Here is a 23,336-nt window from a genome sequence, read left to right on the forward strand (position 1 = left end):
ACCTTAGCCCTTTACTACTTTATACTGCTATGAATGCCAACATGATGCCTGAAGTTAGGGGAGCCTCCATGTGATCATGGGAAAAGGCCAAGAGAAAAATATGATGATAGGGATGCTAATCCTGTTCTCTTTGAGTCTTTAAACCATGCCAGCAGCATTATTGCAAGACTGCTGTTACATGAGAATCATAATCTATGTATCCATATATTTTAAGTCACTATTTAACAAGTTTTATTTACTTGCATCCAGACATACTCCTGGTTGATCTGTTAACCACCCCACAAAGCCTTTCCAGATGTAGCCGACATTACATGGCATGATGATTTTGATAGTTCGCAGTATTCCCATATTTGTTTCAGAAGATGATACCTCAAAGGCTCACTAGATTCCAGATTGGGAGTAGGGAAGAGGATAGCAGCCTCCTGGACTCAGACTGCAAACTATTACCTTCCATTCCCTTTATCTTCACTCCCATGAGAGTCTCCAATTCATTGATAAAATGGAAGTAAGTAACAATAACTTTATAAAGCTATTGTGAAGAATGAGCACAACCATGTATAGAAATGTTCTCCCATAGTTCCTGACAATAAAAAAATCACTCATCATTAGTAGCTATCTATATTCTGGCATTGTATTATCATTTCCCAGTGAATTTTCTTGAACCCCCCCCCAAACAGGTTTTTTTTTTTTATAGATTTAATTTATTTATTCATAGAGACACACAGAGAGAGGAAGAGACACAGGAAGAGAAGCAGGCTCCATGCAGGGAGGCCAATGTGGAACTCCATCCCCAGACCCTAGAATCACACGCTGAGCCCAAGGCAGACACAATCGCTGATCCATCCAGGCGTCCCCCCAACAATTATTTAATATGTAATGAACTAGTATTCTTATTTGAAGCAAAAGTCCCTCCTGGATAGGGCCCAAATCTTCTATTTACTAAATTTATTTCTTTTACTCCCCATCCCACCTCCCAATCAGTAAGAGTCCAGAGCAGAGAATAAGTTTATTGAATCGAGGATTCCCAAACTACCTTTAAGTATAAAACTTATCCCCATCCCTTATCACTATCCCTTCATATATTTAAAGCTGCATCACACTTCCATGATATAAACGGAAAAGAAAAAACCTAAGAGTTTTTTTGTTAAATAATTTTATCATACTAATTTATTCTTAGAGGCTAAGATTTCCAAAAGTTATATAGGAACTGAAGCTTTTCCTTGACATATACATTTATTTCCTGGATATAATAAGGAGACGTTTGCAAACTGTGAGAGGGTTTCATTAGAGTAGTTCGTTTTGATTATATTTTTAAATGGTGATAATACAGAAGCATCCTAAGTAATGGCTCTATTAACATATTTCTTAGAAATCTTGTTAATTCAATGTGACAGAAGTGAATCTAAATTAATGAATAACTTAAAGAAGTTTGTGTTGTAACTATAGTTTTCAAGTTCTTGAAGTTATGTCATAGAATGGTTTTAAGGTCATAGGCACTGGGATCAAACACACCTATCTAATCTACCCTGATTCTATTTCCCATGGGATTTTGAGAAAAATTGCATAATGCCTCTAAACCCACTGTTCATCTGTAAGATGTTAATTATTACATTCACTTAATAGACTTAGGAGAATTAGATAAAACCATTTACAAAAATGTATTAAGGCTGGCATATAATAATTGCTCAGTATACATTGGCTAGTCATATTGTGAATTGCAAATATAATATAGATATCAGTTTGGCTCCCCTTGCTTAATACCTGAATTAGATTGGCTTAAATCCCTCTGTTACATACCAAATTTCTTCTCCAACATTCCTGAAATTCTGATGGAGGTCTATTCTCATAATCTTGTTTTGCTTTGGATTTCATGTCTGTTAAATATTATTCTTTGGCATTAATTTCAGGATTTTTGCTTTATTGCTGTTTTGTGGTAATTTTAGCAAAACAAAGCATCTCCCCAATTTTCTCATATAACAAGTTTACCTAGACTCTACTGCCAAACTCAACTCTAAATTTCAGGTTTTTTTTCATAACCATATCATAAAAAACTCCTTAATGTACTCTGCCAAACAATGGGGCTGACCCCACCTGGTTTCTGTCTCTCTCTTCCTTATCTAATAATAGTTATGTCACTGCTACCTTCCCCTGTCCTCCCAACCCATCTTACCCAGGTAAGAAAGCAGCAAGGACCATGATTATTTTGTGTTTAAAATGACAACATTAATTTCTGATGTGGTTTTTTTTTCCCCCCAGCGTTTTGAGTAAGGGAAATGCTATTTTGCTTAGGTTTTTATCACTTTATGTGTGGATAGGTTGAGTTGCTATTAAGTACTTATCTAAGACAAAAAGGACAGATCTTATCTTGCAATTTTTTGCCCATTCTTGTTTATAATTTAAGCAGCCTGAACTGTTTTACAAGGTCAGGCCATTTGTTTAAGGAAGATGGGATTTAGAGTCAAAATTCATGTATCCCCATTCTGGGCTTAGTATCCTTATCTATCCAAAGAGACAACTAATATTTTACCTGTCCAATATGGTGCTCCTGCTGGACAAATTATAAAATCAATTTGTAAATTTTGTAATTTGCAAAACATGATACGTGGGTTACATTGAATTGAGTTGGCAAAGCATGGCAGAATGGGAAAAAAATATGGACTCTAAGGTCAATAAAACTGGTGAGCAACCTTACACATGTCCTTCTATCCTCCCCTTTACTTCACTGCCTCCTAAAAATGAGGCAAATAATAATAGCTTTTACAGATCTGTCATGAAAGCTAAGAAAAATGATGGTTTTTTTTTAAAAATAATGTTTTTGAATATTTTTTCCACAGCATTGTTGAAAAGAACAAGCTCAGTGAACCCCATTCTTTTTCTTTTCTCATATATTTGGCTCTAGGAGTCAAGAATATTATCTGTTAGCTCCTGTCCTGAGAGAGATGTTGGTAAATCTGCTGTAGTGTCAGTGTCATGGCCATTAGAAGCACAGGGGATAGTAATGACCTTTGGCCTTGTTTGGACTAACGCTCATGGGGATGATCGTCTGAAGAACATTCTGCCTTCCAGTGATGCTTTTTAGCTTCATCTGTTTGATATCATTGTCAACTTACTACCCAAAGAGATCAGTAGGTGACAGGCTTTCTGCTTGGTACTGCTGACAAAGGAGGCATTATATCTGCTTTCTGCAGAGCATAGGTAGAAATGAAATTCATCATACTGCTGACCCCTTAAGAAAAGGGGGCTGTAAAAAATTGCCATCTCAATTAATTGTCTTCTGTAATAATATGATGAATGCTAACAATAAAAAAAAATATCAAGTTTCTATAATGTACAGGCACTGTGCTTGTTGCTGGAGTTGCAGACAAGAACACCATAGGTGGTCATAATCCCTTTTTATGTTATTATCAAATAAGGGAATGCTCTGAGACTTCAGTTTTAGTCCTTGATATGATCAGCTTAAGCAAAGAACTCCAGTGAACTGTTTGCCACAGAGAAAAAGGAAAGGAAATTTGAGTCTTGAGATCTCAAGACATGTGTAGAGGCCATTGTGTTCTTAATGGGGTAGAACTTAACAGGAGTGGAGTATGTGAGAGTGGCAAGAGAGGAAGCTGAATAGATAGGGGCCACAGTGCATTTATGTCATGGGATCTACTTTATCTAGCAAGAAACCAAAGGTTTGTTAGCAGGTAAGAAACCTTATTAGAAAAGTGCTCTAGAATTGTTACTCTGACACATTTCGCTTTCCCTTTCTTCCAGGGCACGTGTGATTCCAGATAAGTTCCAACTCTCACAAAAATGACGTCTTTCTCAGGCCAATGCTGTACCCAGTGAACTCACCTCTTGACTTTGACCACATTAATGCTTTGTTGAACATAGCCTCTATGGGGGAAAGACCTTTACCTGCAGCAGCTCTTACTCTGCAACCCTCTGCTACCCTCTTCTGGTGGGAGTCTATTACTGCAATTAGTCCTTCACATCCAGGTGAATCTACCATCTCTAGGTATGGTTGGTAAAGGAAGAATTAGGAAAAATGACCTGGGGCAGATGTTATAGCCAGACCCAGCTCCAGGCTCTAGGTAACCAACTCCTACCCCAGAATTTGACTGTGGTAAGAGACTTTAGATGGCGGGCCAGCCAAGCAGTTCTGAACAGGCCAGTGACCCATGATGGTAACAATTACCTCTATGCTACCTCTTTTTTAGGCATGCTTTCTAGAAGAGGGTAAGCATGACATTAGTAACGAAAAGATTATTTTTCATTAGGCCATATTAAGAAACACAGGGAGAGCTCACCTTTTGGGGAGGCCTCTTCTGATCATCCTGTTTAAAATTATAATCTTCACACTTCCATTTCCATTTTTGCTCCATTTTTCTCCATAATAATGTTTAATCATCTAACAGGCTATGCTTAATTGTTTAATGTTGTTAATTAAATGTATATGCATTAGAAAATAATCTTCAGGAAAATTTCTTTCTTTCTTTCTTTCTTTTTTTTTTTTTTGTTGCTGATGGTAGATAGGGCCTGACCACCTACTCAATAAACACTTGCAGAATAAAAAAATATCAGTAGGAATCAGAATCTGGTCATTAGGGGGTAGGTTGGGCCAGAATCTGCCCAGTATAAATTCAGTGAAGCCCTCCATCCCTACCACTTAGAAGTGGGAACCAGCCACAAGACAGTAGATATGAAGGGAGTTATACAAACTGAACCCAACATTAGTCACACTTTGGGTCAGTGTGATTGGTGGGTTTGGCTAGAGTTCTTAAATTTTAACAGTTTATAAGACTCACCCGGGAAGCTTGTTTAAATGTAGATTTCTGAATCCTTATCCCTAGCAATTATAATTCAACAAGTATGGATTGCAGTTCAAAAATCTGGATTTTTAACAAGCACCTCAAGATATTCTGATAGATGAAGTCCTCAGATGACACTTTGAGAGAACAAATAAATCTTTCATGGCTCCAGATTAAAATCATTCTTAGAGATTGAGGAAGATGCTGCAGGTGGGGATTTTGCCTGTGGAAAAGAAGGGTAGCAGAGGCTGGGAACAAGCTAAGCCTGAGGGTGTTAGAGCATCATTACCTGATTACCTGCTCAATTTAATATACAAATGATTCTGATGCCCGAAGCTCAAAAGTCAAACTTTGAGAAATACTAACATAAGAGGAAAGAAATGAAGGGAAATATATATATGTACAATTACATAAATTACGTGCATGTGCCAGGCACTGTGTCAAGAGAGCTTTACACAAAGGTAATTATTACCATCATCATTTTACAGATGAAAAAATGAGAAACACCCACTATTTAAGGCCATGAGGTTATAGTGGCAACAAAGAGGTGAGCTGTTTTTTAAATAAAATAAATCCTGAATCTGCAGTCCATGGTTCTACTGCTCCTAGGTTTATCCACTATTCACAGTGATCAACATGTAGTACATACAAAATGTGACCAATTACATGTAGATGTGTAAACCCTTCCACAATCAAGATAGAGAAACTTGCCATCATCTGAAACATTCCCTGATGCCATTTTGCAGTTATTTCCTTTCTCCCACCACTAGCTCTTGCCAAAGATAATCTGGTTCTATCCTTACAGTTTTGCTTTTTCCAGAATTTATATAAATGGAATTATGCTTTATGTCACCTTTTGTGTCTTGATTGCTGTAGCTTTAAAGTAAACATTGAAATAAGATAGTGAGTCTCAATCCTCCAATTTTGTGTGTATGTGTGTGTGTGTTTTGCCTATTCCAGTTCTTTTATTTTCCAAACAAATTTTAGATTAAGGTTATACATTTCTACCAGGGTTAAAAAGTTTGCTGAGAGATTGATGTAGCTTGATTTCAATCTGTAATCCAATCTGAGAAGAATTTGGGTCTTCTAATCAAACACTGTTTATCTGTTCATCTATTTAAATCTTTATTAATTTCTCTTGGCAATGTTTTGCAATTCTCAGCATAAAAATCTTACATATATTATTAGATTCATCACTAAGTATTTTAGACTTTTGGTGCGACTGTAAATAATATTTTCTTATTTGAATTTAATATTGTTTATTCCTAGTCCCACAATCCTAAAAATGAATGCCATCTTAAATTTTACGTCCTAGGTTACTCTTTTGCCTCACCTACAATATCCCCTGAATTGTATATAAAATAAAACTAAATTTTATATATTGAGTTATGTCCTGTAATTTTGTTGACTCACTTATTATTTCTAGAAGCTTTTTGGTGATTTTCCCATGTAGACTATAATGTCATCTATAAATACTAATTTCTTCCTTTTCAATTTATATGCATTATTTGTTTTTCTCTTGTCATATTGCTTTAGTTAAGATCTATAATAATATCCAGTAAAATATTCAATAGATTAGGTAACAGAAGACATTTTTTACTTGTTCTTGATTTTATTTTTTTATTTTATTTTATTTTATTTTATTTTTTTTGTTCTTGATTTTAAAGGGGGAAAACACTTAATCCTTGGTTCTTTTAGGGAAAGTTTTTCATAGATGTAGTTTATGAGATTGACAAAATTCTTTTTTATTTATAGTGTGTTGAGAGTTTTTACTATAAATTAATGTTTAATTTTTGTCAAATAATTTAGTATGTCTATTGAGACCATTGTAAAATTTTCCTCTTTTCATATTTTGTTCATATACTGAAATTATTTTCTAATTTTGATATAATGCTTCATTTATGAGATAAAATCTATTTATCATGATATGTTATACTTTTCAATATTTTGATGGACTTAATTTGCTATCATATCCCAAGAAAATATTAGCCAAATTTGATACTAATTGACATCATAATAAGTGACAAAGATGGGCATGATATGATTACAAAGGATCAATTCAACAAGAATACATAATAATCTGAAATGGGTATGCATATACAGAGATTCAAAATGCAAAAAAGCAAAAACATAATAGAGCCAAAAGGAGAAATATACAAATCCACAATTACAGTTGCAGACTTCTGTGCTTCTCTCATAATAATGGATAAAAGAGGTTGACAAAAATTTGTAAGACCAGTACTGAGTTATCAACAAACTTGGCCCATTTTTTTTTATGGAATGCTATAACCAACAAAACATAAAACATATTTTTTTCAACTGTGTGCAGAACACATCAAGATAGATTAGATTCTGAACCTAAAAGATGTCTCAACAAATTTAAAAGGATTGATATCACAAGAGTATGTATGTAAACCACAACAAAATGAAACAAAAAAAATAGGGTACATTTCCAAGTTCAAAAATTAGAGAACACACTTATAAAAAACACATGAATAAAGAATAAAACTCAAGGGAAATTAGAAAACATTGTAAAACAAGTCAAAATGAAAGTACAATATATCAAAATTTGTTGGAGCGAGCTTAAAGTGAAATTTATAGCTCTAAAAACACCAGAAAAGAAAAGCCTCAAATTAATGTTCTAAGACTCCAACTCCAGAAGACCAAATTAACCTCAAAACAACTGAAGAAAAGGAAATAATAAGTGTAAGGGAAGAAATCAATGAAGTAAAAATCAATGAAATAGAAATCTGAAAAATAATAGGGAAAATTCAATGAAACCACAAGCTAGGTCTTTGAAAAGATAATTAAACTTGATAAATCACTAGAAAGATTGAAAAAAATAAAATTATCAATGTTGAGAATAAGAAACACACTACACTTATTAAAGAGGCAATAATTTAAATGAAAAGGCAAAGGATCTGAATTGTCAAAATTGTTTTATATGTTTTTATTTTGGTAAAAAACATAAAATTTACCATATTAGTCATCTTTAACTATACAGTGCAGTGATGTTAATTATATGCATATGTTAATGCAATGGATCTCTAGAACTTTTTCATCTTGCAAAACTGAAACTTTATATTCATTTATTATTCCCTTTTCCACCTCTCCCCAGATCTGGCAATTAAAATTCTACCAAGAGTTTGACTACGTTAGATACTTACTATAAATAGAAACATGTGATATTTGTCTTTTCCTGACAGGTTTCTTTCATTAAATACAGTGTTCTCAAGATTTATCTATATTGTGGTAAATGACAAGATTTCCATCTTTTTAAAGGCTAAATAATATTCCATTGTATGAATATATCACATTTTCTTTATCCATCCATTCAACAATGAATAGCTGGGATGCTTCCATTTCTTAACACTGTGAATAATACTGCAACGAGAATGACATGTGCAAATATATCTTTAAGATTTTTTCTATACTTTTAGGTAAATACCCAGATGTGGGATTGCTAAATATGGAAGTTTTAATTTTTTGAGAAATCTCCATCTGTTTTCCATAGTGGCTGTACCATTTTACACCCCTACCAACAGTGCACAAGAGTTTCGATTTCTTTAAACCTTCACTAACACATTATTATTATTATTATTATTATTATTATTATTATTAATTGATTTATTTTTAAAGATTCTATTTGTTTAATTATGAGAGACACAGAGAGAGAGGCAGAGACACAGGCAGAGGGAGAAGCAGGCTCCATGCATGGAGCCTGATGTGGGACTCCATCCCAGCACTCCAGGATCCCGCTCTAAGCCAAAAGCAGGCACTCAACTGCTGAGCCATCCAGGCGCCCATATTTATTATTTATTATTATTATTCATAGTCACCATCCTAATGGACTTAAGGGGATATCTCATTATGGTTTGCATTTCCATTTCTCTGATGATTAATGATGTTGAGCATCATTTCATATATTTATTGACCATTTATATGATATTGGAGAAATATCTATCTATTTATTTATTTTTTAAAAAGATTTTATTTATTTATTCATGAGAGACACACAGAGAGAGAGACAGATTCAGAGACACAGGCAGAGGGAGAAGCAGGCTCCATGCAGGAAGCCCGACGTGGGACTCGTTCCTGGGTCTCCAGGATCACACCCTGGGCTGAAGGCAGTGCTACACCGCTGGGCCACTGGGGCTGCCGAGGAGAAATATCCATTTAAGTATTTCTTACCTTCTCTTACCTTCTTACCTTCTCCTAGTAACTTGAAGGGATGTTATTATCCAGTTGATCTCACAAAGAATTGTTACACAAAATTTAAACCTCATTTCCTCTCTGGATTTCCTAATCTACCACAAGGTAGAAGTTCCTACTGTCTTGCTGTCTTTGTAAGTACCGGCTTTCATGCTGTGGTGGGGACTGATTCAGAGCATTTATACACCTACAGTTCTATGCCCAAAATAAGATGAAATTATTTGTTTCCTAGGCAACTATTTCATGTAACATGCACGGTTTTCCTTTGAAGGTGTGTTAAGTGGTAAAATTTACTATTTACTATTTTAATTTGTTCATTTTTAAAGCAACAATCCATGAACCATGTGCTTTAGTATGCATACATTATTAATTAGATAACTATATTCTAACCAAATTCTAACTTGTACACAAGGCCCTCCTTGTGTACAAGTTAGAAATCTTAGGCCTTCGACATCATTGCAAGTCAGGAATTGAAAGAGAAATCTTTCCTTTATTGCCTAAATTGACATTAGAATGTAGAGATGTACAATCTGGGTGAATTTCACCCAATTCCTTCAACTATCCAACGCCTCCTATTTAGAAGACTTTATATAAAGTATTTCTTAGGCATTAACTCTTTAAATTCTGACATGGCTAGAAAAAAGATATCATTGTTGATATTTTAAAGATATGAAACTTATTTATAGATTTTAAGTGATCAGATCAAACTTGCAAGAGCTATTTAAATCTAAGAATTAGAATTTTTTTTTTTAAATCTAAGAATTAGAATTTAAACTCAAGTCAGATCCTTGATGTTAACCACGCACTAATATAGCGGTCCTCTGGTTTGTTCTTTCCCCAGGGAACTTGGCATGGCATTCTCATAAATATAAAAGTAGCTAAATAATTTTTGACAAAAATGTGCTAGACAAACCAAGATATGGCTTATCTAGGAGAGTAAGGAATCCATAATATCTGATAGCTTCAGTGAAAAGGAGAACACAAATCAAGTTATAAATTATTTTGGTAGAACTTTATCACTGGGGACCTTTAGATAGAGGTTAATAACACAATTAACAGGGGTTCAGAGTGTTATTATGTCAATAAGTACATTTAACAGTGATTCATAGTGTTATTATGTCAAACCTGAAACCATATCGATGCCTCAGAAAAGCAACTGATACAGGATAAGTTCAAGAAGAACTCTAGGAAAGAATCACGTCCTGTTCTTTTTCCTTCCTCTGTCTTAAGTCACATCAAAGATAAACCTCAGGAGGGGCACCTGGATGACTCAGTCGGACATTAGACTCTTAATTTCAGCTCAGATCATGATCTCCTGGTCGTGGGGCTGAGCTCTGCGTGGGGCTCGCACTGAGTGTGCAGCCTGCTTAGGATTCTCTCTCTCCCTCCCCCACCCTTTGCTTGCATGCCCTCACTCTCTCTAATAAATAAATAAACAAACATAGAAAAACCTCAGGAAATGATGCACTGAAACAAGAAATGAAAAATAGCCATTAAAAGAACTGGCATCCGACCTTCGGCTAGTTTTATAAACTAGACAATTATTATTTCATTTAGTTTGTGTTAGATTTTCTTAGTTTGTTATGCTCGCATATTTTAGAGGGAATAGCTTACAACAAATTTTAGGTAAGCTTTCTAATACAGTTTTGAAACTACCAAAACATAAATGTTCTTGTCAATTACAAACATATTTCCTTTATCCTTTTCAGAATTGAATGCCATCCTCCCATAGGCTAATGACATCGCATGAATTTTCATTTAAGAACTGGCTTGGACAGAGGCATTCAACTGATTGAACTTTTTGGGCTTTCTGTCTTGGATAATGGAAGTAAATATCTCAGTTTCCTTCATTAGTTTGGACCCAGACTAATAGTGCCATATTGACAAATATGATGCTTTGAGACATTTCGCTTGATTCGGCTCTGAAACTAGATATGCTTTCCTTAAAATGGATTGAACATTTATATGCTGTTTTTTAATCATTTTATTTTATTTTAATTCCAGTAAAGTGAACATATAGTGTTAGAGTAGTATCAGGTGTACAATACAGCGATTCAACAATTCTATACCATACCCAGGGCTTATCTTGTCAAATGTACTCCTTAATCCCCATCACTTATTACACCCATTCCCCTACACACCTCTCCTTTGGTAACCATCAGTGTGTTCTCTACAGTTAAGAGGCTTTTCTTGATTTCTCTCTTTTTTCCTTTGCTCATTTGTTTTGTTTCTTAAATTCCACATATGAGTGAAATCATATGGCATTTATCTTTCTCTGACTTATTTGCTTAGCATTTTACTGTTTAGCTCCATCCATGCCATATGCCCTTTTAACAGTATTTTAAGCATATCATTTTGGGTGAGGTATGGTAAACCCAACCACAGATCAGGAGAGAGAAAACTGAAAGAGTTTTACAGTTTGTTACTCACAGTTCCCTAGGGAGAACACAGCATGCTGAGCAGGCCTTCTCAGGGGGAAACACCAGATTGGTCACAAAGCAGAAGGAAAGATGAGAACTGTGGAACTGTGGGAAAGTGCCTTTATTGTGGTTTCCATGGGGAAACAAACTTGGGATGAGCTACTTTGGATAATTTCAGCATGCTTTCAGCATGCCCCTGGTTATCTGGTACCTAGTCTTGGGACAATTAGGGCAGGTGTATAGTGGTCTGGAGCATGAGAACCTGATAGGGAGCTAGTTAGAGGAATAGACTTAGTTGGCTACTCAAGTGAAACCTGTCCCTTGGTAGTATATTTCTACCATCTGGGGCCTTAATATTTAAACAAGATAAAATTTTAAAAAACTATATTATGAACAGACATAGAAAAAGTTAAGGTGGCTTTTGTTGTTATTTGTTGGTTTTGTTACTGACTCTCACATCCCTCATTTTTCTTGTGGATTAGATGATAAAATTTTTTGCCACTACCAATGTGTTCAACAACTCATTTCATTTTACTTCTGGGTGTAAATGAAGATTATGTTTTCCAATCTCCCTCATAATTAAGTTGGGCCATTTGACTTAATTCTGGCCAACAGAATGTGGGTGGAATTGATACACACCATATATAGGGTCATAAAAATCTTTCTTCTTTCCCACTCCATAGGTATTTGGAAACTATGTATCGAAAATAGCAGGAGCACACTATAGAAATCACCTGGATCCTAAATTAATATGTATGTAGCAGAAAAGACAGCATTTCTTGCATCTCAACCCTAACCCCAGATGCTCCACTGTCCCTGATGACTAACATGAGCAACCAGTAAGTCTTTTTGAAGTTTAAGGATTTATCTGTAATGGGAGCTAGGGTTAGTTACACTTACATGAACAAATTCATCTGTGGACTCTTGGTCTTTTTCAGAGCAATGGCTTTATTGGATGAGAAAATTTAGAATTCAAATCTCATTAAGAAGAAATTATGCTGCTAAAAACATATGACACTAATGCTCTAACATTTCTGCATAGTACAATGAAAACAATACTTTTCTCTGGTCAAACACAAAAGAGTATTAATGCAGATTCTAAATAAAAGATCAATAAATAGAATTCAGCAAAATAGTAAAAGCATAACAAACCATTACCAAATGGAGCTTATTCTAGGAAAAAAAGAATGTTTTATTGGGTAACACTATCTAATTTTACCAAGAGTGACAAATAATTTCCAAAAATGTTACAAAAAATTGTTAGAATTCAACATCTATTTTTTGAGAGAATAGCAATAGGTAGGCATGGATCGTGTTTGCTGAAAAACAGTTTCTTGTTAAAATCAGAAATAAAACAAAGCTAACATTTATTACCACTATTATGTAGCATCATTTGTGAATTATTAGGCAGTGCAGTTGAAGAAAGGAAGAAAAAAGAGGTATACAAATTAGAAAGGATATAAAATTATCATTCTCTGAAGATCATATAATTGTTTATGTAAAAGCAAATCAATTTTGTATAACTGTTTAAAGTCAAATAAAAATATTTACAAAAATTAAGAGATTGTATTAAGCTAAAAATTAATTTATAAAAACCTATTAGTTTCAAACAAAGGAGGTCAAAAATATATAATATATTTATATTGTGAAAGTAAGACTGCCATTTCAAATAAAAAGTAAACTTACAGAGAAGTTTCCAATAAGGAAAAAAAAAACCTTAGAGACAATTGAGGGACATCAAGTGGGTTTTTAAGGAAAGCAGAAGATAAAGACAGCAATTCTGCCCATGTTCCTTAAAATTTAACACAATGCCAATAAAAATGCCTTGAGATTTATTGAGTGTCAGGGGGAGATTAGAGAAACGGAAAACAGTTTTCCATAAAATAAACAATCAGGAATAACCAGTACAATTCCAAGAAAAGATATATACTGAAAAGGAATTCACTTTATCAGATATTATATCAGAAAACTATGATAGTTAGTACTGTATGTAGAGGTTAATGGACATACTGGTTAGTGGACTAGAATATACATCAGGAATAGGGATTCTCAATTTCTGTGCTAGCGACCTCTTAGGATACACAATTGTTGTCAGGTACAGTGTAGGATGTTTAGCCATAAATGTGGCTTCTAAGCAACACATGCCAGCACCACTTCCAAGTTATGACAATCAAAACATCTTCAGACATTTCCAAATGTTCCCCAAGGGACAAAGTTGCTATTAGCTGAAAACTACTGATATAAAAATAAATCCAAATATAATTGACTATTTAGTATATGAAAAAGGTGGTCTTTCAAATCAGTGAAGAAAATATAAATATTTAGTGTTGTGGTTGGTAAAACTGGGTAGCTTTCTGGAATAAACAAAATTGGATGTATACCTGCATGATTTAGCACAAAATAAAAATTTAGAACAAAATAGATTCTGATAATCCAAAGCATAAAATAAAAACAGAAACAAAATAGAAACTATGAAAGTACTAGAAAAAAATAAGGGAGAAGTTTGGTTTATAAAAATAATCTTTCTAAATAGGATACAAACCCAGAGGTGACATTAGAAAAGTTTGACAAATTTGATTCCTTAAATCTTTGAAAGCTCTCAATCAACACACTAAAAACCAAAATCAACAGATAAATGAAAAACTGGAAAAATAATTGCAACTCATATCACAAATATCTACTTTTCTTGTTATGAAAAGAGTTTTTATAAATCAATAAGGAAAACATAATAAGCTCAAAAAAGGAAGCAAAGGCTAGGGATGGCTGATAGAACTACAACTGACTCATGAGTTATAAAATGATATTTTGACTTACTTGTAATAAGAGAAATGCAAATTCAAACCATACTAATATCTCATTTTTCTCCTATCATATTTGTCAAGATCATACATGTGATGAACATAACTGTCCTAGTGAATGTGTTGGGAAACAAGTTTATCTCAAAGGATAAAGATGCACTCATTAGGAAAAGAAGGGGATAAAATTAAGAGCATTTCAAAAAAATATATACCCTACTGAAGTATTAACTAGAGCAACCTGTATGGAGTGAGTTTTAGGAATATCTGTCAAAATTATAACTGAAAATATTCTTTGGGTGTATCTTTGATACATATTCACAGTTATGTGAAATGTCACATTCAATAAGAGTATTTTTTATGATCCTATTGGCAATACTAAAATTCTGGAAACAACTTAATTGTTTATTTATAGGCACTGGTTAAAAATGATGGTACATTTATACAAAGAAATACTATGCAGCAATGAAAAATCCAAGAAGAAAACTTGTACGATAAAGGAAAAAAAGATGCTAAACAGTGCACTTAATATATTATACTCCATTCATGTAAAAATAAAAATAACACAAGCATTTCAGACTATATTTGAAAGGACATATATAATAAGAGGGATACCTAGTTTCATTCATCACTTTTACTCATCATACTTTTTAAATGGTATATAATAGGCATTTAAAAATATTCCAAGTGAATACATGCATTTTAAAATGCAATAAAGCATAGTAGCTGAAAGCTTCCAGAGTCAACAAACTGAGTATATCCGGTGTGGCTGCTCTGCTGACCCTTTGATTGGAATTCCCTGTCTCAGAATCACATCCAGCCAATGAAGGGGTCATCTGACTAGCCTCACTTCACCAGTAGGAAGGGACTTACTAGATAAAATTAATTTTGCATCTTAGACTCAATCTTATGCTACTCAAATGGAAAACTAATCATGAACATCGCGGGGCACGGCAACTATCCATCCTTCTTTAAAATTTATTTTATATTTTAAACTTGCTATTTGAAAATAAATATTGAGGCAGCTATCATCAGGATAAGTAAGAACTCTATAGGACTTTTCGTATTGTTTTTATGAAGAGTTATTGATTTTATTTTGAGTTTTTTATGGGTGTACACCTTACTCATTTTATTTTTTTAAGATTTTATTTGTTTATTTGACAGAGATAAAAAGCACAAGCTGGGAGAGCAGCAGTCAGAGGGAGAGGGAGAAGCAGGCTCCTCGCTGAGCAGGGAGGCTGACATGGGGCTCGATCCCAGGACTCAGAGATCATGATATGAGCTGAAGGCAGACACCCAACCTATGAGCCACCCAGTGCCCCCACAATCATTTTATTCTCTTTGGGGCCCTCTTTAGCTCTTAATTCATCCTGGAGTAACCTGTTATAGTATCCAGTGGATCACATTCCCCAGATAACATTCTTTCCCTCTACCTTTAAGTCATATTAGCTATATAGTATCCATGCTGAAGTTTCTTGCTAGGGTTAGATCTTACCATGAACCCAGTATGCCTGTCTCATAATGAAAATTGCAAAACCCTGGATTGACCATTTTCAGTAGAGGCATGCAGGATGTTTGCTTTTCTTCAGAGCCCTAGTAGGTCACCTGACACTAGTCTGTCTCCATCTACTTTACATTAAGGATCATCAGACACTTCAGTGCTTTTGTATAAATATCAAACTGCTACCCTTGGAGTCCCGGGATCGAGTCCCACGTCGGGCTCCCTGCATGGAGCCTGCTCCTCCCTCTGCCTGTGTCTCGCCTCTCTCTCTCTCTGTGTCTCTCATGAATAAATAAATAAATAAAATCTTAAAAGAAAAAAAACTCAGGAAACAGGAGTGCTTAGGTGGCTCAGTCAGTTAAGCATCCAACTCTTGATTACGGCTCAGGTTATGATCTCAGAGTCATGAGATCAAGTCCCTCATCAGGCTCTGTGCTCAGCAGAGTCTGCTTGAAATTCTATCCCTCTCTATCTGCCCTCCCCTTGCTCTCACTCTCTCACTTTCTCTCAATAAATAAGTAAATAAAATATTAAAAAAAAAAGTGATGCCCACCCAAACCCTACATTACTTTGTTACCCTTCTTTGGTCATTGAAGAAGGAAATTCTAGTTGTATTTACTCCTTCAGGCAAGCTCTATAACACGATCATTTTTCTATAGTCTCTGAGTTAGCCTCTTGGCTGAAAGAATACCAACCAACATAAGGAAGGAAGTAGGCCAAGAGTTAGATAAAACAGAACAGGTAAGCAGAATTATTAGGGGCATGAAGAGGTATTAATTTATTTATCCTAAAAATATTTTTTGATTGACAGGTACTGTGCTGTGTTAGAAATACTGAGACAGGTAAGGCCCTGTTGCTGTTCTCAAGCAAGAGTAACTTTTATCAAAATTATTTTCAAATTTTCATAGAAACTGCCAGAGGCTTCATAACTGATACTTTCATACATTAAAAAAAATCATCAATGGCTATGTTGTATTAGTCTGGGTGTTGCTGTTTGATGATGCCTCTTTGATATCTACTGTAAGTAATTACTACAGAATGGAAGCTCTTTGATATCATGATCTGTAGGCCCAGGAGGCATCTTTCAGAGGAAACAAGGGCTGTTTGCACTGTGATCCTGCTCTTGCTTCCCAGTTACATGTATTTGACTTTTAGAACATGTAACAGTGCATAACTGTGACTTTCTGACATTCCATCTTGAGATCTTAAATTTCTGTCCCATGGGTGCTTTCCAAGTGCTTACAAACTGCCCTCATGTAGCCGCTGGTACAATGCTCTATCCTAGCACTCACTTTTCTCCCCCACATTTCCTACTCCACTGTGAGATTCCCAGAACATAGGGCCATTTGAGTGTATGGCTTAAAAATCAGTTTGTCAGATTTAGCAAATAAAAATACAGGGCACCCAGTGAAATTTTAATTTCAGGAACACAAAAACAGTGTTTTTTAGTGTAAGTATGTCCCATGACATATTTGGCACATACTTATATTAAAAAATAATTCATCAATCTGAAATTCAAATTTAAGTCGGTTTCCTGTATTTTGTATGATAACAGCACTTTAAAGATGTCTTATAACCTGAAGATTCTATATTTCTGTCTTTAAATATCATTTAACTGAAGGATACAATTTAATCACTAGCAATGAAAATTTTAGAAGTTAACATTACATCAATCCTAATATCAAATACTGTTGTCTGGGGATTCTCCCTTTATATTTACATTTGTGTATAAAAATAAAAACCATATGTATATGTATATAACTATAAAAACCATATATCTATTTACATATTTACTCAATCTATTATTTACCTGTTTCCAATTGGAAATTGATAATTCATAATAAGATACATAATATGATCAAATAAAAAATGATTGGATTAAAATTTTGAAGTAACAATTATGGATCTGACAAAATTGAGAGCTTAAATTTAGGTAGAATATATTTATAGTAAAATATGGCAAGGTTTCTAGGGAGCTTTCCTAATTGTATGTTGCATATTATTTGGTGCAAAATAGTCATATTTAGAATGTTTTTAATTTGAAAATCAGTTACAGGTTATTAACTTAATTCCCCTGAAGCATAGCTTATGCCCTCCATATAGTTCTACTTCCTCACTAGCTCTTTATTGGTGTTACAGATCTTATGTTTCCATGGAAGAAGTAAATCTATGCTTATATGCATTTCATCAGAGAAATAAAGATAAGGCTGGTCGACTCATCTATTGTCGATCATCTGTATGTCTAAAATTTTAATTTGTAATGCCTGAATGCATGCTTATTTCTCTTTCTTGCACTTCTTTCTTGAGATGATAATTTATTATCTAAGTTAAAGGCATTTAAGTTAAAGATAGTCTTCCTTGGGATGCCAGGAAGAGAGGAAAGATTCTAATTCAAAGATTCTGAAAATAAATGATGAGAGAAAAGAAATTTTTCTTATTATTTAAAAGACTCGAGAAAATGGTCTCCATGGAAACCAGACATGAGTCCATGGAACATCAAGAGATCAAGAAGAGAGGTCTTGAGCTGAGCCTCTGAGTCTTAAATTTGGAATGCTGACATAGATTTTAACCTTCATTTGAGGATAACTTCTTTATAAATTATATGATTTATTTTAGATTATACACTCTTGGGATTTGACAACTTTTGTAAAATTCTACTTGTACTGTTTTCTTTTCTTTCTCCTTTTCCTCTCTCTTTCCATTCCTTCCTTTTCTCTCTCTCCCCACTCTTATTCTTTCTCTTTTTCTTCCTTTCTTCTTTTACTCTTTTTACTTTTTTTCTTCTCTTCCTCCTTTTTTTTTTCATCTTATTTTTTGAGTGAAGATCTATGATGGGAAATGTGGAAAAAAAGAAAGTAGGACAAAACTCCCTTGGCTTTCCTACACTTAAAATATTACTTAGAACTGGAAAAAATAATACAACATTGAAATCTCAAAAGAGCAGTAATTAGAAAATAGATCATTTAAATATTTTAAGTGAATATCCTACCTAGTTTATTTATTTATTTATTTTGTTATATATATATTTTTTTATTGAAGTTTGATTTGCCAACACATAGTATAACACCCAGAAGGATAGTCTATCTAGTTAGGAGTGAAGTCACAGTTTTTCTAAAATTTTGACCCTTTCTTGCAAATTTCCTTATATAACTACATATGGATATGAATAGAATGTAGTGAAAAAATAATCGTCAGTCAGTATAATTACAAATACAGGAAATTGTTTAGAAAAATTGCAAGTAAGACAACCAGAATACAATTTATATTCAGGTATAATATAAATACAAGTAGACTTTCAGAACCTGAAGGTTGTTGTAGTTTGTAACCTTTGCACACAGTACAAATTCTGACATGTAACAGCTGCTCAACTAATATTTGCTTGAAAGTCTATAGATATATTGAAACATACACACAAACACATGCACACACACACACACACATATATATAGAAATTTTAAAAGTTGAACAGAAAGTGAAAACAAATAAAGCTACTTTATTTTGAAGTTACTGGCCAATAAAAGTATTTTTCTTTGTTTCTTTGTCTTAACATAGATCATTGAATCAATGATCTTGCAATATTTTGAACAAAGCTATTCCTGAATGTATTTTTATAAAATGAATTGCTAATGTTTTTATTTTGCTTTCTTTTATTTTCCTAGAAGTGCAGTGATACCTATTTGAGATTCCTTTCTTTCTCTTTCTTTCTTTTTTGAAAGGGAGAGAGTGCACATGTGTATGGGGGAAGGGGTAACAGAGGGAGAGGGAAAGAGAGAATCCCAAGGGAGAGAATCTCTCTGAGAAGGGTTCTATCACATGACCCTGAGATCATGACCTGAGCCGAAATCAAGAGTAGGATGTATAACCGACTAAGCCACCCAGGAGTCTCTTTATTGAGATTTTATAATAAAAACATTTTGTTCCAGAATATATGAATCAAGTATGTCAATATTCACAATCTAAACAATTTATATGTCAAAGTGTATGGTGTTTGCAGGGATAAGAGCATGAGATTCTGTAAGTAGTAGGAGTGAGTGTTAGGCTTCAGGATGTTATTTTACTTTTTCAAGTAGCTATTTTAAGTTTGTATGATGAGGGCAAGCTACTTCACTTCTCTGGGTTTTACCATCTACTTCCCACAATTGGTATGAAGAATATTTGGATATGATATGTGTGTTTATAATATCAAGTATGCCTTTAAAATCTTTATAAATGTGAAATGCAGGAGTTAATTTGATAAGATTCTCATTCTCAACAGGGCCTAACAGGCTATGAATCTCACAGAACTTATTTTCCGGTAATCAAATTATGCTTTGCTTAAAGTATGGTACCTGCACTCTTATTACTCTTCTTTATGATATAATTTATGCCATATTAATTTAATGAACACAAAGGATTTAAATAGACTGGGCAGTTGTTCTGAATATTGGCTACACATCAGAATCATCTATGACATTCTTTTTTTTTTTTTCCGTATCATTATTTTTAATGTCCAATGTTTATAATATGAGGGCCGGGGCTTTCTCCTCAACTCAAGTTTATAAATTTTCAATTGGCTTGTGAGGCCAATAGGGATACTTCTTCTTATCTAATTTGGTTTCTGGGAAGACTTCATTCAGGTCCTCAATGGTCATCTGATCAAATGGAATTACGTTCTTCATCTTCTCCAGCTCTTTTTCATATTCTTCAATCCTGGCCTTTGAGAGGGACAAAAACTCAGCACAGCTTTTCACATCTTCTTTTTCCTCAGCATCCACCTGGACAGTGTATTTATCCTCTGGCACAGGAAACTTCAGGGCATTAAACTTCTTCTCAAAGTCATCTACCAAGCCAGCCTTTGCCACATTGGCCTTGTAGTAAGCCCAGTCGATAGCAGGTAGTTTCTCAGGAAAAGTAGCCAACCTGGAGGTAAGCATCTCATTCCAGGATTTCAGGGAGTTGGCAATGGCCTTCTGGTTTCAGGGTATGATCTCCCCAAAAGCTACCCAGTCAATGGTTTTTAGAGCAAGTTTTCGCCCAGCCATCTTGAGATCCTTCACCGACCCCGGCGGCCCACAGTCCACAGCAGCAAGGGACGGAAGTGGGTCACCCCATCTATGACATTCTTAAAAAAACTAATTCCCTGGGACCCCACATGATACTAATTAAATCAGTGGTTTTAAAAGCTCTCCTAAATGATTCTAATATGTAGCCCACGTTAAGAACCCCTAAACTAGAAAGATTATCAATCTGAACTCATTTTAGGCTGCTTTAGAATCTAGTTTATTAGATTCTTGATGGATTGATACAATGTATTCATTAATTTATTCATTAATTATGTTTGGTAACCACTGCATAGTAGGCACAATACTAAGGTTGGAAACTCAAAAAATATGATGCCTACTATCAAATGTTTGCATTATATCAGAGGAGGTGGGAACCTAAATGAGTTACTATGGATTAAAATGCTTACTAAATTATGCCAATAATAGCGAACATTGCATGGTAACTATGTGCAAGGCACTGTTCTAAAAACTTAACAGTAGTTAATTCCTTTAATACTAACAGTGGTCTGAGGAAGTAGTTACCATTCCTCTCTGACTACATTATAGATAAAGAAACTAAAGCACAGAAAGTTTAAATATTTATAACAAGCAATAAGCAACACAAGCAAGAGTCTAATCCACGCAGACTGCCTTCAGAGATTGTGCTCTTACTCAGGGAGTACCTACCTGGCTTCTCATCTTCAGGACTTACAACTAATAATGTGTTGAATGCTTGCCATATGCCACTATCTGTATTTTACAAGCAGAGCTTATTGAGTTTTCACAACAAACTTAAGGAAATTCTATTTCACCCATTTTACAGATACGGAAGTTAAGGAGGAGAATTGAATGCTTTATAACCTCCACTGTAGCACATCAATGCTCTTGATAGAGCCACAAGCCTAGCACAGCTCAACCCCCCTGCTAAATCTTGAAGAGACGTAAAAACCAAGTATTCAGTAAAATAAAAGAAGGTATCACTTCATCAATTTTCAAGTTTCTGGCATTGCACTGATTACTACATAACTTTAAATTATTGACTTCAGCTTAATAAACTACTTATAAGAAAATGAAACATTGGAAAACAACAGAAAGCTCCTAAATCACTCTGCTGAATGTTAGATATAATGTTAGATTTTAAGTGTTTAGGACTCCATTTATTTATTTATTTATTTATAAATTTTATTTATTTATTCATGAGAGACACACACAGAGAGAGAGAGAGAGAGAGAGAGAGGCAGAGACACAAACAGAGGGAGAAGCAGGCTCCATGCAGGGAGCCCGACATGGGACTCGATCTCGGATCTCCAGGATCAGGCCCTGGGCTGAAGGCAGCGCTAAACCGCTGAGCCACCCAGGCTGCCCTGACTTCTTATATTTAAATGTATTAGGAATAGTTGCAACAGTTGTATGCATACCATTAAGAGCATAATTGTCTTTTATGTATCTGGTGCAAAGTTTCCAGGCATTCTATAAAGCAGTGATTCCAAACCCTGTTTTGAAGGATAAAATCTTCCGTGTATCTTGGTCATTTTAGGGCAAAAAAAGAGTAAGCCTCAAGTTCCAAGCTATATGCCTACTGCTTTGCCCATTCTAATATACAGGATGTAAATAACTGGAGATTGAAATTAATGAATTCTTATTTGCATCATTATCTTCACCAAATACCATGTACTCATTATGTTTCAGGGATCATACAACTGCTTCACCCCAATATTGCTTATCTTAGCCGCAACATGACTAGAAAGATACTATTCTCTGTATTTTAGAGAAGGGGAATAAGAAATTCTAGTCAATATAAAAAGATAACTCGGAAAGGAATTTTATTTTGTTATTTAAGACCCTAATAATCTAACACCATTATCAAAAATCTTGCCTATGCACACTTTTGTACTGGAACAATAAAGCCAGATTGTAAAGTAATATAAGAAAAAAAGAACCATTATTTGCTTGAGATCTCTATAATACTTTTTGGTTTGCAAAATAACTTTATATATAACCAAGAGAACAAGGTATTTTTAAAATTATATTTCCCATTTTCTCATTACCACATTAGGAAATGAGGTTTTAAGGTTTAGTAGCTTGCCCAATCCCCTCTGGCCCAAGAGGCCAGAGCCAGTTTTAAAATTGTGAATCTGTTGGGCTTGAAATCCAGTAGGCACTATGATATACCCTTTGGGTTGGGGCTCAAAGTCTAATTAGATCTGTTTACTCGCTCTGGGCTTCCAGGAAAGTGTTTTGTCTATTATGATGACAGATTTAAGCAGGGCCAATGATCACAGAATGGAGATCAGTTCCTCTGTGTTTGCCACATGTATGTCAAGAACACTGGTTGAACAGGACTTTGTCCTAGAAAACACTGAGTGAAATGCTTGTAGTTTCTCAAGTACTGGGAAATAAAGCTCTTTTATTATTATTATTATTTTGTACCCAGTATCAGACAAATGAAAAAATTCCCAGGGGCATATTCTAAATCTGGCCTGCTTGGAGACTAGAGAGATAAGTAACACTAGACTCATAAGTTACAACTTCTTTGAGTTAAATTTCCATCTTTTGCCTGGAACCTAGATTAAAATTTTATATAAGGCCATGTA

The 23,336-nt window shown here is 34.5% G+C and overlaps 1 protein-coding gene across 1 annotated transcript; it reads right to left on the bottom strand.

The window, feature by feature from the left end:
• Positions 1 to 20,197: 20,197 nt before the first annotated feature.
• Positions 20,198 to 20,805, bottom strand: LOC112641957 (ATP synthase subunit d, mitochondrial-like). The gene has a single exon (XM_049099073.1). The coding sequence runs from the start codon at positions 20,632 to 20,634 to the stop codon at positions 20,257 to 20,259; it is 378 nt and encodes a 125-aa protein (XP_048955030.1). The 5' UTR covers positions 20,635 to 20,805; the 3' UTR covers positions 20,198 to 20,256.
• Between the last annotated feature and the right edge of the window lie 2,531 nt (positions 20,806 to 23,336).

This window comes from Canis lupus, chromosome 21, assembly GCF_003254725.2.
Source record: "Canis lupus dingo isolate Sandy chromosome 21, ASM325472v2, whole genome shotgun sequence".
Classification (NCBI taxonomy): domain Eukaryota; kingdom Metazoa; phylum Chordata; class Mammalia; order Carnivora; family Canidae; genus Canis; species Canis lupus.

Bases quoted from the DNA above. Each gene is read 5' to 3' on its own strand.
- LOC112641957 (XM_049099073.1), bottom strand. From the start codon at position 20,634: ATGCTTACCTCCAGGTTGGCTACTTTTCCTGAGAAACTACCTGCTATC.